This window comes from Nematolebias whitei, chromosome 4 (genome assembly GCF_014905685.2).
Source record: "Nematolebias whitei isolate Nwh7 chromosome 4, NemWhi1, whole genome shotgun sequence".
Lineage (NCBI taxonomy): Eukaryota > Metazoa > Chordata > Actinopteri > Cyprinodontiformes > Rivulidae > Nematolebias > Nematolebias whitei.
In genome coordinates, this window is record NC_056501.1 from 22,247,218 (window position 1) to 22,259,280 (window position 12,063).

A 12,063-nucleotide genomic window follows, 5' to 3' on the forward strand; every position below is an offset into this window, starting at 1 on the left:
TATATATATAAAGGTGTTTTAAACCCTGCACACTTTTGCAATATTCTAAACAATGTTTCTAAACCCTAAATTCTCTAAAAGAGCACAGCATGTCATGATTTCAGTTCACTGCCTCCTGCTGCACTCTGCCGTCTGCCAGCACTCTTGGCCACGCCCACTTCCCCGCTGCAGAGCTGCGATCTGACACGCTGCAGGAGGAAGCTTTTTCTGCAGCTCTGGGCTGCACACAGGTGCAGCAGGTGCTAAATAATTTTAAATGATTTATTTAAAATAAAAATTCCATGCTGATCCTGTGACTCATCCATCAATCAGCCAATTGTGTGTCATGTCCAATCTTTTTTGAATAACCGCGATAGAGCGAGTCTGCGAAAAATGAACTGTGAAGTAACAAGGGACTACTGTAACTCCAGTCTGATCAATTTTGTAGTGGTTCATGCAAACACTATTTTACAAACTGCCATTGCTCTCATTTTTGCATTTTTATTTAGATAAATATTAATATAATAGTCTTGGACGAAGCATCCAGCTAGAGCTCTATGTAAATTACCATTAAATGTAAAACTGAGGGCTTTGTAATAGTGTAAACCTTATTTTGTAAATCTTTAAACTGCTTTCAATTTTGCAGTTGTTACTGTTCACTGGTTTGAAAGCGCTAATAGCTGTAACAGCAGTAGCAGGGGCCCTTCTGGTGCAGCCTGGTGCACTTTCTAAACTAATATGTAAACATTTCCCAATGATTGTATAATGCAAATATGACGGGAGTGTATATGTTTATAAATCACAGATTGCACGAACTGCAGTAACCCCGTTTGGTCTCAGCTGTGCTCAGATTAGCCATCAACTTGTCATCCTGGTCTGAAATTAAATATTTTTTTTCCCGTTTCATCTAAAACAGGTAAGATATTTAAAATCTTTACACCATACATTTTAGAACAATTCTGAACAATCAGTTTAAAGGGAATATTTGACCCTAATGTGATCGTGTGACCACTCTGCCTTTGAAAAACGCATATTTGGATCATTTTAATGACCTAAAACACAAACACGAGGCAAAAAAAGACTAATTATTTTATTGTCAAAAATCTTGAAATGCATACATTACACACACACACACACTGCTCTGGATTTTGTGGCTGCACAACCACACACCTATTAGTTGATCTCAGTGTTTCAGGAAGCATACAGATCCTTGGAATAAAGGAAACACAAACACTCGTCTTTTTAAAAGATAAAACAATAAAATTAAACTGAATCATTCTCTAGCTCTGAAGCGAATTGTTCATATAGATGGCTACATTTGCAAAATATTCATAAAAATGACACCAAATGTAAAAAGAAGATAATTTTTAGATCTATGAGGTGAGCTGTTTCTGTTTTGGTTGAATGAAGTGAAAGATTTTTCTTTTGTCCCGTTTTATGAAGCTGGTTCTCGGTTCGGTTCATCTTATTTCACTTCTTCTTGTTCACGATATTGTTGCAAATCCAGTTCATGCCATCCTGTTGAGATAAAAAAAAAGAACATCAGTAACTGCTGTATAGAGATTCAGACAACCTGAGAGCTTTAAAGTATAAGCCAAGACCTTACAGAGAGAAATTCAAATAGATTTTTAGCACGTTTTTCTTCTCCAGCAGAAACTTCTCAGTCTCTAATGAGCCCACCTGAAAGGGAATTAACTCAAGGCGTGTCGGTTCTGACCTGAACTCCCTCCCCAGACACAGCCGAGCAGGCCTGGATCTGCCACTGGCGGTCTCGGTACGTGTGCAGGTTGAGTCCCTCGGCGATCTCGCTGGCCGGCGACGCTGTGGCCAGATCCTGCTTATTAGCAAAAACCAGAACCGGAACGCCCTTAAGGTTCTCCTCATCGATCAGCTCGGACAGCTCCTGCACAGACAGCTGCTGTTAGTGGAGGAAAATTATGGGAGGTCAATATTTATTGAGTCTGACTTTCCCTCTTGATGAATAAAACCCAAGTATATATAAAAAAAGTATTTTAAAGCTTTTATAGAGTTTAAATGTACTGCCATGATTTATGGTTTCAGTGGTAAGTCTTTGTTTTGGTTTCAATTCAATCCCAATTCTTAAATTACTTTACTTCCACTTCTCACTGCCCACCGCCGTAGGCGAGATGCAACCAAATATTTGCTGCTGTCTGTGTTACTTTGCCTGTACCGTTAGCAAAATATCTCATGAATAATCAATGCATAAGCATCTCCAGTTGATTAATTTCTGGCGTCAGTTTGACCAATATTTATGGGGTGCCATTTGTAAAGTTACATAATCAAAAATTAACAGTAATAATTTGGTTTATTTAGCCGTTCATAAGAAAAAAATGTTTTTTTTCCAAAGTCATAGTTTCACCATGTTATTCGTACATTTATAAATGTCATAGTTCCAAACTAAATATTTAATGTACAAGCTAAATATTTTGTTTACAAACTAAATACTTAACTTGCAAGTTAAATATTTAGTTAGCAAGCTAAATAGTTATTTCCACACTAAACATTTAGTTTACAAACTAAATGTTTATGTCCAAGCTACATGTTTAATTTACAAACAAAATATTTAAATTGCAAGTTAAATATTTAGTTAGAACATTAAATATTTATTTTGAAAAGTAAATGTTTCATTTGGAAAATAAATATTTAGGTCCGAGCTAAATATTTAGTTAGCAAATTACATATTTATTTAGGAAATTAAATGTTTAGCTTGGAAAATAAATATTTAGGTCTGAGCTAAATATTTAGTTAGTAAATTAAATATTTAGTTTAGGAATTAAATGTTTAGCTTAGAAATTAAATGTTTAGTTTGGAAATTAAATATTTAGCTTGGATAATAAATGTTTAGTTTGGAAATTAAATGTTTAGTTTTGAAAATAAATATTTAGCTTGGAAATTAAATATTTAATTTACACTAAAATATTTAGTTCACTAACTAAATATTTAACTTGCAAGTTAAATTTGTTTTTTCATTCAACCTTTATTTAGACAGGTAAATCCCATTGAGACTTGAGGACTCAAAATTTAGTTTGTAAATTAAACATTTATCTTGGACACAAACATTTTGTTTGTAAACTAAATACTTAGTGTGGAACTAAATATTTAGCTTGCTAACTAAATATTTTACTTGCAAGTTAAGTATTTATTTTTAAATTAAATATTTAGTTTGGAACTAAGACATTTATTAATGTTAGATTGACACGGTGAAAATATGACTTTAAATAAAAAATAAAAATTCTTATGTAAGGCTAAATAAACCAAAATATTGCTATTAATTTTTTACTGTGTAACTTTACAAACGGCACCCCATAGATATTGAGCTAAAACTTGGTGTAGTATAAATGAGCACACACTCTGAGCATTAACTGGCATTAATTTTTGGTGTCAACCCTGTCTGTTAGCAAAATATTTTATGAACCATTAAATGGGTTTTATTGAAACTTTCAGAATGTCTAAAACTCAGTAACCTTTAGAATCAGCCCAGTTTAAAATGGCTGCCACTCAGATACTGAGCTAAATTTGGTGTGGTAGTGGCTGAAAGTCATCCTCAGTACACATCCTGAGAGCTAACAGATCTCTCAATATGAGGCTGAGCTCAACTTCATTTACAAGGTTTGACTCAATCAATAAGCTGTTTCATTTTTTAAATCCTGATGTGATTTCATTTAAAGCATGAAAGGTGGTGGATAATATGAAATCCTTTATTATTTATGACTTTACCCACATCTTTCCACCTCTCAGGGTGACTTTAAACACTCTCTGTCCATCTCTGTGTCTTTTACCCCACAATTTAGAGTTGACACTTTTGTCAATTTGAGTTGACACCTTCTGTTTCTGTTAAAACAAACAAAAAATCCTGTCACCTTTTTTTCCTGACTACCGTATTTACCACGTATACATCGCAGGTTTTCTTTTGCATAGATTTGTCAGTCCTGCGACTTATTCGCCGAAGCGACTAACGTACTTTTTTCCCTCTCCATATTAAATAACCCAATTTTTGACTGATGCTTTAAATTTTGAAGAACTGCAACAGTGAGTCCTCCCGTGCACACTCGCTTCATTCAGCTGGTGCAGGCGGAGGAACGCTGGAGAGCTAGCGGCTCTGGCCACGATGGATGGATAGATGGATGGACGGATGGATTAATGGATGGATGGATGGCGCTGTGCTGCCCAGGCGAAATGAAGCTGTTTTGATCATTAAATAAACGCATAATAAACACGACAGGTCAGCGGTGATGCATAATAAATGCGACTTATACTCCAGAGCGACTTATATGCTGGAAAATACGGTACCGTCCCCTGCCTGCTTCTGAATCCTGTCCCTCAGTGGATCCTGACTTTGGGATCGGGACCCCCATCATGGATCCTGACATACCAAGCAGGGTGTTTTAAGAAAACCTCCACAATCTTCAACCTACATGTTATCACTAAAACATTAATCAGAAGTAAATAAAAATGGTATCGTATTTGTACTTGTTTCATATTGTTTAAGTAAAGTTTGTAGATTTACTGCAAACCAACAATGAATGAAGATTTGTCTCCATCACTCTTGCAAGGTAAAACTTTTGGGAACAAAGGCTTTAGCTCATGCTTTTAGCAATGTATTGGCACCAATTCATGTCATAAGTGCAGTTGAAAAGTCTTATTTTGTTACAGTAAATTGTTAACTTAAAGAATATTTATGATTCCAATCTTCACAAGTCACCTCAGAGTGTGCCCAGAGAAAACTATCTTAAATCAGACACTCAGGATTTAAGGTCTGATGAGGCCGAAACATTAGCATGATTTTCTTTGATTTGGCCTCAAAATAAAATGGGTGTGAAAGAGAGAAGAACTATTCTTGTCGAATAAGATTTAAATGGCTGTCTTTGTGTTCTGAAGATAAAAAATATGTCTAAATCTGGACATAAAAGACATATGGGTGAAGTTTTTCTTGCTATTTATAGAAGCAAAACAAGTTTGAAAGCATCTGTGAGATTAATAGTTATTGGTCAGTGAAGAAAATAATAGTCTAATTCTGAGCAAAGTTGCTTTTCTTTTAATATTTTAGAGGCAAAATGAACTCTAATATGTATAACAGAAGCAGATGCTTTGCTGTTCATTAAATATTTCTTATATTAAATAATATATAAGTACAATTAATGATTATCGTCTGTTAATTTTGGAAGCTTCTTTACATCTTTTAGATAAAATATGAACAATTTTAAATACAATACAAATTCTAGAAACAAAATGGAGTAAAACAACAATCTGAAAGGCGTTTTACTGAAAGAAGATGCGTTAAGTCAGGGGTCTGCAACCTGTGGCTCTGGAGCCACATGTGGCTCTTTGGTCCCTCTGCAGCGGCTCCTTCAAGCTTTAATCTAAACTAACTGAGAACTGAATGTTATAGAATGTTAAATCCACAACAAATAATGACTAGTTTTAGCAGTTTTTCTGTAATTTTCGTTACAAATATGTGGATACTAGTTCTATTACACAGAGTAAATTACACTCACTTTAACTTTTGGCTTTATTTCTTCATAGTAGGATACTCAAGTTCTCCACAATAAAAAACAATTAAAAAAAATATCACATATGCCTGCACAGTTCATTGTTTTATTTTATTTTTTATTTGACAAAAATTATATATGTGTATATGTATATATATATATATATATCCATCCATCCATTTATCTTTTACCCACTTCTTCCGTTTTGGGTCACGGGGGTTGCCAGCGCCCATGTCCAGCAATCACTGTGCTAGAGGTGGGGGACACCCTGGACAGGTCTCCAGTCCATCACAGGGACACATAGAGACAAACGAGACAAACAACCATTCACTCTCTCACTCACACCTAGGGATGATTTAGCGTTACCAATCAGCCTAACATGCATGTTTTTGTTCTGTGGGAGGAAACCGGAGTATCTGGAGAAAACCCACGCATGCACAGAGAGAACATGAAAACTTCATCCAGAAAGGCCCCCGGAACTGGATTTGAACCGGCAACCTTCTCACTGAGAGGCTGTAAAAATATCAATAAACGTTAACGATCATTGGATGTTTTTATTTTTATAATTTAACACCTATACTGGTCAAAAAATCCCCCTCTAACAAACAGTGGCCCATGGGCCACCAGTTGATTATGACAATTGTAGCAGGTTTTTCAGCCCTGGGCACTTTTGATTTAGTGAACAAAGGGGCAGAAATGGCTGTTTTGATCGTAAAGGTTGCAGACCCCTGTGTTAAGATGACGACAAAGCTCAGAAACTCAAAACTGACATTTATGCCTAAAAGTAAACTTTTCTGTTTCCTGTCAGGATGTAAGGATGAGCTCACCAGTCCCGTCTCCTCAAAGCGCTTCTTGTCCGCACTGTCAATAACATAAATCTAAAAGACAAAACATATTACAGCTAATTCATATCAGAAGGTGAAACGTTTGACCTTAAACCTTTACAGTTTTATAAAACTCTTTTTGAAAGTAGACGACAAGGAAACGACTCACTAAGAGGTCTGTGTTTTCCAGGTACTTTCTCCAGAAGGGCCTGATCTTCCTCTGTCCTCCGATGTCCCAGACATTAAGTTTCATGCCGTGAGAAGCGACGCTCTTTATGTTGAAGCCCTGAAATGACCCGAACATCACACACGTTCATCTGAATCTGTTGCACCAAACAAGAAAGCTCTCATAAAACAACGAAACAGGCCGCAGCGTGGTTAAAAATTGATCGTTGGTTAGTGGATAGTGAGAATGGAGTCAGTGTGTTAATCCACAGCCAGTTCTCATAACGTCTCTGCGTTGACGCTGGCAGAGTTGTATAACAGCGTTAACCCAAACGGGCAGCTGAGGAGCAAATCTGAGGATAAGGCCAGAAGGATCAAGCGAAGCGCGTGGACTAATGTGTCAAGTCTGATTTAAGATTTGTCACCACCTCGTCCTGAGCCACATCCTCTCTGCCCAACGAGCTGTCACACCCGAGCCACGACCTGACAGCACATTTATTATTTTCTTGAACGAGTCAGATAAGGGCGTCGGGTAATGACATAAGAGATTTGATAATGACTTTAGAGCAAGACAAATGAAAAGTGACCCTGGCAAAATGCCACGATCTTGCAAGAAGATGTCCAGAGAGCATGAAACAAGGACGTGGTTTGTGTCCCAAATGAACGTTATTTAACTGCATGAGCTGCCATCCTCACATCGCACTGTGTAATCACTGCAGAGTAGTTTATTAAAGATTAGAGATAACAGATGATAGCTGTATGAAACATTTCTAAACAACAAGAGGAATGATTCAAGGGAAAGATAAGCATAGACACATTAGCAAATGTTTAAACTAAAATGAAGAGCTGTGAACAATTAATATTTTACCTGTTGCAGATGGCTCTTTGAAAGCCTAGTTTTAGGCTGGATTGACAAGCTAACAACTAATCTTAACAGGGTTAAAAAATTATTGTCTTATAACAACTTGGATCTATTAAATAAAAAGGGTGGATCATGTAAATGTCATGTTTCATATTACAATACATAATCATTCCTGCAGAAATGTTATAATATCCCTGCCTGGAGTGCCACCAGATGTAGTGGAAGTGCTACAGCTAGCTGTTAGTGTGCGCAGATAATCGTGTAAATAGCCACTTACAGTTTGCATAACTTGTGAAATTTTAGCCATTAGCTCATCATTCAGGTTAGAGCTCAACTCTATTTTTTTTTTACAAACTGAGGTTTTTTCGAAGAGCTATCTACAACAGGTAAGATATTTGTTAAAAAAAAATGTCTTCTTTAAAAGATCAGAACTATTGCTTTTTCCAACGAGCTTATCTTTGATGTTTGATCTTGCTTTATAAATCATCCCACAGAGTTATTTATCGGGAATGTTTTAAAGGGATAATCTCACTTTTAAAATGACGCTCTGTCAAAAAAATGCTCAATAGTCTGCACCTGCACCATCAGCCATTGAGCTCGGAGTGTGGAGAAGGGATCAGAAGACATTGTCCGGAATTGGCTAACGGCTAGCCAAACATGTTACTTTTTTACAGCTTTTGAAACAGCTGTTTCTCAAAAACTGGCGTGAGGGAACGCTACATTAGCTTGTTACATTGGTGTTGTTCGGAGAACGCTGCAACAAACTAAATAAACGGTCTCAGAGTAGAGCCTTAATATTAGCCAATGTAGCATTCTATCACATCAGTCATTTTGAGAAAGATAGTTTTAAAACCCTTAAAAACAATTGAAAAAATGCTCCATTTTTAGTTAGCCTTTAGCCTAGCCTGGACAACGACTTGTCTCACGGCTGATAAGCTGCAGACTGCAGATACTATTTGATGGAACATCACTTCAAAAAATGACCAGACCATGCTTTTAATTATCCGTGACTTTTAAACCTGCGTTACTTTTCTTGTTGGGATTATTGTGCAGGAATATTTTGACTTCCTCTCACCTGCGTTGGGGTGATAGTGTTCACGTCTTCAGAGGCGAGGCTTTTTAACAGCGTGGTCTTTCCGGCATTGTCCAGACCCAGAAGAACTATCCTGACCTCCTGCTCTGTGGACCCCTTCAGCTTCTCTATGACAGAGAGCAAGCCCTGTGGAGGGGTCAGCAGGGTCACGTAGAATTAAAAAAAAGAGGGAAAGACAAAGAAGGCCAACATTTCAAGCATCTTTCTCTATTAAATGGCAATTCTATTCAGTGTCTTGTTTTGGGGGAATCCCATTGACAAAAAAAAAATCGTTAAGGGTACCAGGGCACTCTGATAAATGAAAAGACAAACATGGCTTCCACTTGAGTCGAAGCTCTTCTTTTATTTGTTTTTGTGCCAACAATTTGCAACTTTTGTGGCTGCCATCACCATTCTGTTGGAATTAATCTGAGGTTCGAAATAGAAAGGCACTAAATAGAAGTCTGCTGATTAAACAGTCTGTTGTTGTTTAGTGTGATTAATCTTCCTGGTTGCCCATCCATGGTACGCATCAAGGCTTTGAACATCTGATTCATAAATGACAACGCTCGTGCGATTAACTACATCAAAGACATCGATGAAGGTGTGCACGCACACAGCCTGATGAATCTACGCCATTCCATCAGAATGACAGCTGCATTTGCATGTAAATAATCAGGTGAACTGTTTCATGGATTCCCTTATGAGCTGTGAGAAACTTACTGGTTGACTTCATGAGCCCATTTGGAGTAGATCAGGTCGCCTACCTTTTGAGCCTCTCCCATCTTGGTGTGTGTCCGGTGGCCTGGAAAGATGGCTGCAGCTACATTCTCCACTGAAACTCACACAGGTGGCGTATCGTTCCAGGTCAAAAAGAAAAGAGACGAGCAAAACGCCACCTTTTACTCTTTCCTGTCTCAATAAAGTCGTATAGGTCAAAGTGGTAACATCTACCTGGGCGTCAGTTGCTTCTTAGAGCCGCTGACTGCAACAGGAAGAGGGGGAAGGTGGTTGGGACCAGGATTAGGAGGCCAGAATTAGACCTAGACATCTATATAAAGGCCGCTCCCTCCTCCATACTTCCCTTCCTGAGCCCATCCCTCCTGGATTATCCTTTAGCCACCTGCTGTAGGAGGAAACCAACAGGCCCGCCCCACTCCGTTCACACACATAAATAACAAATAAATAAAACCTCTGCCATATGGCTGCCGAAAGATAAAAAATGCTGCTGAAAGACACTCAGAGCAGCGTGAGGGCTCAGCCTCTCAGCACATGAAATATAGGATTATATCACGGCGCAGAACGAGCGCTACTGTTTCTGATTGCATTAGTCAACGCTCAGATCCCACATAAACGGGTCTCACCGAGGGGAGCGGGTGGAATTATTGTTCCATCTATCCATTACAGGCCAGACGCTGGTAATCTGCTCTGTGTGCTCCTGTGAGCAGAGCATCCAGCCGGATTAGGGAGAATCTCCACGCTGAGTCTGGATTAAAACATTTCCAGGCATTTTTTTTTTCTCAACCAAGCAGGCCGAGTATCTGCACGATGGCCCAACAGTTGGAGTCATAAGTTTACATCCACTCATCACAAATATGAATCCATTTGATGCCTTTAAGGATTATTTTGAACCTTTTTTTGTAGGGTGGAAAGAAAAACCAGCATACAAGTCAAACGATTATTAAATTGGGTACACAAGTTTGAATTTAGTGTGGATTTTCTCTAGGGTCAAAATTATACATTCAAGCTCGAATGTTTGGTCAAATGTTCTTTAGGATAAACAACAAAGTCCATGCTCAATAATCCAAGTATAAAATCCAACATTTTTCAGTCAGGTCATCTGGACAGTTTCTTTTTTTTTTTTTGTGCTGAAACGTTTCGCCTTCGATCCGGAAGGCTTCATCAGTCAAGGAAACACAACAAAACTGATTCTTCCTCCAACAGCTTACTCCAAAGTGGAACAAACCAGCACGTTACAGCACAAAAAAAGAATCTGTCCAGACGACCTGACTGAAAAATGTTGGTTCTTTAGGATGTTTCACCTCAACCACACACTTTTGGTATCCATCAATAAGTCCTGGTAGGTCAAATGTTTAACGTCCTAAACAATTCCCTCTCCTCTGATATTTACCGAGAGCTAGTGTTGTAGTCAAGACCAGCTAACCCGAGACCAAGTCAAAACCAATACCAGAGTGTACCGAGACTAAGACAAGACCAAGACCAGAGTGTACCGAGACTAAGACAAGACCAAGACCAGAGTGTACCACGACCAAGACAAGACCAAGACCAGAGTGTACCAAGACTGAGCCAAAACCAAGACTTTTAGGGTCTGAGACCAAGTCAAAACCAAGACCTTAAGTCTTGGAGCGGAATCTTTTCACAGATTATCCGTACCTGTTTACTTTCACCCCTGCGACTTTACGTTCTATTGTCTGTATCGTTCTGTTGGTACAGAACCGTGTACGAGTGAAAGGGGGTGGGAGTGACAGCGGTAACAAAAACATGTATTTAGCAATGAGTCACGTTATCACCTGGATTTGAATCAGTACGTTTTGCATCCAATAAAAACAAGGATGAGAAATAAACTGGACAATATTCTGGCAATTTAGTGCTATTTCCACAGTTGTGGTCTTGACTGCTCTTGAAATAAAATCCAGTGTCCTCAATGTCCGAGACTGAGACAAAACCGAGACTAAATGCAGTTGAGTCTGAGACGAACCATCAAAAAGTGGTCTTGAGACGGTTCTCAAGACCAAGACCGGTCTCAAGTACTACAACACTACCAAGAGCATCAGACTTTCCCGTATTGGTCCGTCCGATAAATGCTGTCAAAGTTATCATATTTCTATGCCAGTGGAGGGAAAGTCCCTGCTGCAGTCAATCGTCCTGGGTTTTGTCAAATTAAAATTCCTTCTAGTATCTTCAGCACCACTTGTTAAAAGATTTACAGTAGGTGGATGTACTGAACCTGCAAGTGAGGGAGTTCTGCTCTGCCAGCTCCTGCACCCACACCCAGCTACACCTGTGGATCATCAACTTGATGAGCATGAGGAGCATAAAAGGCTGCAGAGGACATTCAGCCAGTGCTGGAGCATTACCTGCCAACGGTAGTCTTGTTCTAGCCTTTATTCATGTCTAAAACTAAGTATTAATGATTTTTATTTCTCTCCGTGACTCCATGAGTTACCCTTGATGTCCTCTTGCTTCCTGAGTCCTCCTCTGTGGACCTCATGCTCCTCTGTGCCTCATCAGCCACCTCCATGCCTTCCTACCTCTTGCCTAATGCCTGCCATTGTCCAGACGTACACCTCCTTTGCCTGGAACTGTTTGGGTCAGCCCTTCCCACGTCTGACCCCGACCTCCATCGTAAGGAAGATCAGCAATAACATTATCACACTTAACTACAAGATTCCTAATCACCTCTTTGCACTTTAGGGTTCCAGTCCCCTCCCTGTCTTATTGCATTATTTATCACATGTAAATATTCATTTTGAGTCTTGGTCTCTGTTTCCATTGGTCCTTATATCTGGGTATAGCCACAATCGTTACAGTGAGAGGTTTCGTCCCTCATGAATAAAATAAATAAATAAATCCACAAAAGTGCACCCACTTTGTTTTTTAAAAAGTAATTGAAGTTAATTGTTGAATACT

General features: G+C 38.7%; 1 protein-coding gene across 1 annotated transcript; it reads right to left on the reverse strand.

Annotated features, from left to right (window-relative positions):
- Positions 1-1,169: 1,169 nt before the first annotated feature.
- On the reverse strand, positions 1,170-9,466 carry arl3l1 (ADP ribosylation factor like GTPase 3, like 1). Its single transcript, XM_037675869.1, has 6 exons — positions 9,180-9,466; positions 8,416-8,559; positions 6,483-6,599; positions 6,317-6,367; positions 1,697-1,882; positions 1,170-1,497 (listed from the first exon to the last, which is right to left on the reverse strand). The coding sequence occupies exons 1-6, from the start codon at positions 9,195-9,197 to the stop codon at positions 1,450-1,452; spliced, it is 564 nt and encodes a 187-aa protein (XP_037531797.1). The 5' UTR covers positions 9,198-9,466; the 3' UTR covers positions 1,170-1,449.
- Between the last annotated feature and the right edge of the window lie 2,597 nt (positions 9,467-12,063).